Source organism: Phyllostomus discolor, chromosome 10 (assembly GCF_004126475.2).
Source record: "Phyllostomus discolor isolate MPI-MPIP mPhyDis1 chromosome 10, mPhyDis1.pri.v3, whole genome shotgun sequence".
In the NCBI taxonomy this organism is placed as follows: domain Eukaryota; kingdom Metazoa; phylum Chordata; class Mammalia; order Chiroptera; family Phyllostomidae; genus Phyllostomus; species Phyllostomus discolor.
In genome coordinates this window covers 71,317,109-71,324,373 of record NC_040912.2, presented here as the reverse complement: position 1 = coordinate 71,324,373, position 7,265 = coordinate 71,317,109, and the positions used below count along the sequence as shown (strand labels likewise).

Below are 7,265 nucleotides of genomic sequence, written 5' to 3'. Positions count from 1 at the left end.
TGTTTAAAAAACGTAAGGGGACAGTTACGTTAATTACTGATAATATATGTGAGGTGCACAGCTGATAAGTAGGTGCTCAATAAATAGTATTCATGAACTGAGATCATCTCTCTTCACAAAGTCTCTAAGTTACCAGCAAACTTTTAACCGATGTACTTGGACTATCATTATCCAAAATAAGCTATTTGCTTTGAAAACAGAATGGAATCAACTGGGCAGGGGAAATACAGTTATTTTCCCAGAGCACTTACGATGAGTCAGGCAAAGATTTGAATACTGCTCAAGGTGAACTGTTATTTTTAGGCAAGCTTTTCCAAAACAACTTGTTTCTTTTTGATGTTTTATGAAGTGAAAGGATGTACTCAGAGCCTGTTCTTTAGGAGCCCCACTCAGTGAAATCATAGAAAAAAATGCTTCAGCTCAGGCAATAATTTCTGCTGAAAACTAAGAGCACCAAGAACTGAAGAAAGCCCCTGACATTAAAATTAATAATATAAAAGCATGTAAAAACAAAATACCAGGAAGAGGTACCAAAAGAAACTTTCCTGATAGTGGTTTGACTCCCCATGAATCAGATTATTAGAAAGAGGAGTTAAAAGAGTATAGTTATAAAGAGTTTTGTAAAAACATACAATAGGAACAACAGGGCAGATTCCAAGATGATCCTCTAACAGGTCATATTCAAGTCTGCACACTCCTATTCAAGGATCGTTCCACATCTGGCAACATGCACTAACACCTTCTGCCTGTCCATTTGCTTCCCTTGTTGTTTAAGCAACACATAGAAAAAACTGCTTAATTTGAAACTTTACGGCAAAAAAATTAAGAAACAGTTATATAAAGAAACAGTTATATAAAGTTATATAAGAAACTACAGATCTATGCATATAAATATTTTATAAGCTTTAAACCATCAACCTCCCCCCTTTCCCCTGCCTTCCACACCCACTGGGGATGAGCATCATTTTAGCTAAACTCAGTGTCAGTTTTGCTTCCTCATTATCTTTACCTATCCCTACTCTAACAATTCCCCTCTTGGATTCCAAACTGGTCCTCATCATTAGATCATGCAAACCCAAGGCCATTCACCCCCACAACTTACTGCCTACATGGCCAACCCTTTTTTATTTGGTTGTCTTTGTTAATGTGACTTTACTGTTCTACTGTCTTCATCAGCACAACTTCACTATTCCAGCAAACTCTGGCCCAGGGAGATAAAAGTTTACTATTTATCCCCAATACGTTTGAAACCCTAACCTTAAAACCCTTGTGTGGCAACATCCACCAATCCTAAACCATGGTATCATAATTCATTCACCAATTCTAATCAAGCCTGAATACTGAAAGGCCCATCAAAAACAAGAATACAAAAACCTCATAAACAGTATAATGTTGCACACCCCTTGCAAGAAGCTATTAAAACTTTGTCAAGTTAGAGAGTTTCCTTCCAGTGGTAAGTAACAGACTCAGCTTTAGGAAGCCAGCATTCTTGAATGTAAGTCCTCCTTCATAGTTAGGTGATTATTGTATGTAAGAGACCTGTGTGTGTGCGTGCATGTGTGTGTGCTTGTAATTTGATCCATAATGAGAGAGGTTTTTATATCTACTGCTAATATGATTGCTGCCTTTCATAGCTTTTCTATCATTACATTCATGCCTCACCCTATTGAACTCCCTGTAAGGTTTCTTCTGTATGCTGTGTTCTCCATGCACTTTCTTTTTGCTCTTCTGGTGTGGTAAGGAAAGGTCCTACATTCCATGCATCTTAAAGACTACAACCTTGAGCCCTCACCGGCAGTGGCTCAGTTAGTTGGGCATCATACTGCAAAGCAAAAGGTTGTCAGGTTCATTCCCAGCCAGGGCACATGCCTGGGTTGTGGGTTTGCTCCCACCCCCACCCCGCATCAGGCGAGTGCAGGAGGTGACAAATAATGTTTCTCTCTCACATCAACATTTCCATCTCTCTCTTTCTCCCCCCTTCCTCTCTCTCTAAAAATAAATTAATAAAATCTTTTAAAAAATAAATAAATAAAAGACTACAACCTTGAATCTATGGACACTAGGCTAAAGATGATCACAGTCCTCCCAAGGATCGTTCTAATTCTCAAATCTCTCCCTAGTCACATTGGCTACTCTGGTTGTAAGCGTTTGTATGGAACCAAACTGGCTAGTCCAGTAAGGTCAATGCTGCCTCCACACGAACTGCTGCATCTCTACAGACATGTTACTCACACAGCTTTGTTGTTCCTGAGGCCCTTTTAAGAAGCCTTCCTGAGAAGAACTAGACTGGATAATAGATTTAGTTGGAGTTTAGCTTAGATTAAGTTTTCCTTGCATTTTTAAAGAAAAGGTAGAACAATTAGAAGACTTGGGCCCTTGAAGTTGTTTACTACTTGAAAACAATTCAAGTTTCATCTTGCAAGTTAATGTATGCACGTTGGAACGGCTGTATTTATGCTGTTACCACAAAGTGCTTTCCCTCGACTGAAGAGCAATTATGGCAGAAAGAGTACATTTGTTTTTAATACCTGAAAAATCAGGTCCAAGATTGAGTTTATTTACTAAAATAATGGCTCAAAGAAATGTTTTATTTTGTATGTACTACTAGCTGATCATGGTTAATTATAATCATAAGTAGGTTTTACAGAGGTATGATAGATTATGATATCACCTAGTTATGTACTTTAGAGAGTAAATCTTACAGCCATGTATTTTACCAGTCCACACAGCATTTTGTACATAGTAGGTGCTCAAAAATGTTTGTGTTATTATTTCTCTTCACTGTACTTACTCAGGCACTGGGGCAACCAACCTGTTTTTCTTCTGCAGCAAGTTTGGTGAGCCTGCAACCTGACTCTTCTGCCCCTGGCATGATAGCACTCACCCACTGACTTTTGACCACTGCCAAAAGCAGTCTTCAAATAAGCCACACACTAACGATGCTATGAAAAAATTTTTAAAACAATACTTTCACCTTACACAAAGTGTTAATATCCCCTTAACAATTTTTTTTCTCACTATACTTATTTCTCTCTTATCTACTTTACAGACAAATTAGCAACCACAGGTTGAACGTAAGGGATTGAAATAAATAACTGGAGAATGTTACTGTAGAAATACAGAAGCTGTCAGAAAAGGTGTTCTCCAAAAGAAAATAACTTTCTTAGCCATCTATCAAGGGAACGTCTGACCTCCTTATCTAAAAACAGATGAGAACTGTTATCTAGTTTCTGTGTAGACCTGACTTCTTGCTATTTGGAGGCGGGGGAGAGGGTTAATCAGTGTAGCTGAACTCCCTTCAGATTCTAAGCCTGGATTTAATACTGGAGGAAAAAAGTGGAGCCCAACACACCAAAATTCTGGATTTCGCGTCCCGCCCCCCATCCAACTCGAAAATAAAACCCTCACCCTCTATCTCACTCCTTATTTCTGGGGTGACCTAGTTCCGCAAGAAGGAAAAGCAGCACTGGGGGGTGCCAGGGTGAGCACAGGTACTATTCTTGCAGGGCTGTAGCGCCGCAGCCAGAACAAAGTCTGAGCCAAGTAGCTTCAAATCACTGCGTTAATTCTGAGGAACTTTGATCTCTGCCCTTGGCAGGGAGCAAACTAACCGGGGAAAGCAGACTGGCCCTACAGAGAGGATGAAGAAGTGGATCAGGCCCCCTGGCAATACTTCATAAGCAGGGGAGCGCTGGGGTAAGCAGGCTTGGAGTCTCCTGTTTATGTTCCGTGACTGGGACACAGCTGGCTTTGAATAAAAACAGTAAATACATAGCACTTATAGTTTGGTTTCGGGCCCGGCCCCTGGTCTGTGGCACTTGGCCACTCGTCTTCACCAGCCAGACTCCTGGCTCTGGTTTTGGCGACACAGGGAACACCCCTTTAGCTAGCAGTCACACCTGTTCAGTAGTTTCTCCACTCCGTGCCTCCGCCCTAGCGAACGCCTCCCGCACCGCCGGGGATCCTGGTGCAGAGCGGAGGAAGGAGGAAGAGAACAAGGGCCCGGCCTTCTCCAGCGGACACCCGAGGGGCTGGCAGCGCAGGGCTGGGGCGGGAAGGGTGGCTGAGAAGGCGGGAGAGGTCAGACAGGCGGAGAGGGGCATGGGGAGGGCCGGCAGAAGGGGCGTCGCTGCTCGCGTTACGCTTCCAGAGCCTGCGGCAGAGGCGGCGGAGCTGAGCCGCGGAGAAGATGGGGTTTGTACCAGCCTCGGCATTTCTCCTCGCAGCGCTGGCACCGCCGCCCCTCGCCGGGCCTTGGCGCCTTTTAGGCCGCGGCGGGTGAGCGCGGGCGCCGGCCAGCGGCACCTTGCCCCGGACTGGAGGGGAGGGCGCGGCGGGGCCGCGGCTGGGGGACTCCGTGAGCCCGGCGGCTCGCCCCTCTCCGGAGCGCACCAGCTCCGGCTGCTGCCGGGCCGCGGCCGGGACGGAGCTCCCCGCGAGCCCCCCGGGGGCCGGCGGCGGCCGGGAGGGGGCGCGGGACTCGACCCTTCCGCTCCACAGCTCCGCGCTCCCAGCGGCGGAGGCGTGGGATCGCTCGCCGCGGTAGCCTGGGAGCCCATGGCGGGCAGCGACGCGGATGGCGAGGGTCTGGCGTGCAGACACGGTGCGTCGCGGCGGCCGGCGGCCTCCAGCGAGCGGGAAGGCGAGGCTGCGGCTGACCGCCCGGAGCCGCTGTCCACTGCTGAAGCTCCGGCCAAGGGCGCGGAGCTGCCCGCTTGGATGCGTCTGTACTTCTACGGAATGCACGGGATCACCCTGGACGTGCTTGTGTCCTCCGCGCGGCTCTTCGCTCGCAGCCCCGACTTACGAATGCTGGGCTTCTCCTCCCCCTTCCGCTGCCTCTTGCACTTGCTCACCCACTTCGCTCTGGAGAAGGTGTACCTGCAACAGCGGCACTGCCCCAGCCCCTTCGTCTTCAATTTTCTTCTCTACCCCTCCGCGCACGTGGTTCTGCAGACCCTAGCGGGCCAGGTGCTGCTGCTCTGCCTGGGCGGCGGGCTGGGGGGCGCGGCAGCGCCGGGGGCTCTGGACCTGGTGCTGCAGTACATACTGGCGCTCTACCACTCGCAAGTGTTCCTGAAGCGCTTCCTGCGCTTGCGGTACCGACGGCAGCTGCAGCAGCAGCCACAGGGCGCGTCCCTCGCGCCTCCTCGCACCCGAGCCCCCGCGGCGGCTGGTGGTGGGCGGCGAAGAACCCGTGGCCTCACGGGCGCCGAAGGAGCCCCCAGCAAGGGGCTGCCGGACCTGCTCCGCTTTCTTTTTTACGGAATGCACGGCTTTTTGGATGAGATTTTCTTCACCTTCTTCTTTAACGTGCTGGGGCAGAGGGACAGGGCAACCAGTGGCCACACGTCGCTCTGGTCATTCTTTATGTATGGCAGCTGCAGTTTCATGGTGGAAAAGCTCTATTTCCACCTTCACTACAGTCGAGGCTGGAGCACCTGGAAGCGGGTGCCCATCTACGTCATCTTCATCTACGTGTGGGAGCTGTCCTGGGGTCTGGGACTCCGCGCGTGCGGCGCTTGTTCCTGGGACTATTCTCACTACCCGCTCAATTTCTTGGGCCTCATCACCCTGATGTATTTACCTGGTTGGATATTCCTTAGTGTATACCAGGACCTACTTTCCAACGTGTTGTGGCGCGTGCAGTACATACCAATTGACTAAAAAAGAAACAAAACCAAACTCTGGATTCCTACCAACCAATGTAATTTATTTTTACTCTTTTAAAACAAGAGTGGGGGTTTTTTTAGCATTTAAATTTTTATACGTTTTACTAAACTCTTCCAACGTACGTATTTCATTAGATAGTTTAGTTTTTCTGTTTGGAACCTATACATAATATACTGTTGGCATATTTCTGGAAACACAACTCAAAGTACTAACTCATCAATATTTTAAAAACCTTACAAGTCCAAACAGCAGCAAAACCATTATATCTTAACATCGGCAAGTTGTGGGATTCACTCACTTGGGCACGGGGTGGGGCGGGGGTGGGGCGGAGACGGGGGAGGGGACGGTGATAGCTGCTATTTCATTTTCCCAGGTGAAGAAATTCTTCAAATCAGAGATCAGTGACTTTTACAAGATTTATTGAAATTTTCAGGTTTAATGGTGTGTTTACTTGCTTTTTAATCCCATTTCACTTTAGTCCCTTGCCATACGTACCAACGACTGCTGAAACTCAGTGTCTTGTACTCCTGAAACTGCAGTTAATAATTCTTAAAGTGCCTCCCTCTAGCACACAAAGTGAAAAGAAACTGACAAATATGAAAACGCTCTGTGAATCGATTTTTAAATAAATCTTTTCTAGCAATTCTGACAGGTGACACTGTGTTAAGTATTTGATCTCCATCCTGGAAATGATCGCTTTCCAATGTGGGTTAGCCTTAAACGCCAAGTGTGAACTTGATCAGATGCTATGTTATCCATGTAAATGGTTGATACTGTGTAATAATGTACAATGTTTGCCTTACATGTCCAAGGGCCAAGCCAGATTATACCATCGTCAGTAGTGTTTTAACCCTAATGGACCCTTTCTACATGGAGCTTCAAGAGTAAAAACAGTTCCTTGGAATAAAATGAACGTGAATGTTCACCCTAATTGCATTAGGCCTAATTGTCTTCTGTGAATACAGATATGTGTTTTTTGTGTATTTCTGCCATGGCTCACTTATAAACATGTTTCCTTTTAGGCCCACAGAGAGTTCCTGGGCCAAGCCTGATGTGTAATTCAAATTATAAATCAATGATAGCTCTTTAATGACTCATTATTAATGTCTGGAAGCTCCAAAGTTAAATGAGATGAGACAAACCATTTTAAGAAATTATGTCTAATTAATTAATAATATCCTTTAAGGTTGTTTGCTGTTTTTATATTTTTAAAAAGACAAATAGAATTGAGTATTGCTCAGTAGAGGATGACTGATAACTTCTGTTTTCATTATAAAGCTAATTAGGAAAACTTACAACATGCACAAATGAATAGTTTCCTATTCAAATCGCTTGCTTACCCATGCTATAAAAGGGAACTTTTTTTTCTCAAAAAAAAAATGTTTCCTATGGCAATAAAAATAAATATGCCTTTAGATTGAAGTCACATATAATTGTGTGAATACTATATTGTTTTAATCCACTACCTGCGGTTGTGAGCTAAATGATAAGTAATACTATATAATCACCCCCGCCTGTGAAATGGATCATGTCAAACTGATTTTTTTATTCAGTCAAACCTGGGTACAAACTGTTAACAGTAAGCTAAAATG

At 45.7% G+C, this 7,265-nt stretch overlaps 1 protein-coding gene across 1 annotated transcript; it reads left to right on the top strand.

Moving 5' to 3' along the window:
• Positions 1-3,970: 3,970 nt before the first annotated feature.
• On the top strand, positions 3,971-5,912 carry TMEM229A (transmembrane protein 229A). Its single transcript, XM_028526114.2, has one exon. It carries the CDS (start codon positions 4,102-4,104, stop codon positions 5,665-5,667), a length of 1,566 nt encoding a protein of 521 aa, XP_028381915.2. The 5' UTR covers positions 3,971-4,101; the 3' UTR covers positions 5,668-5,912.
• Positions 5,913-7,265: the final 1,353 nt, after the last annotated feature.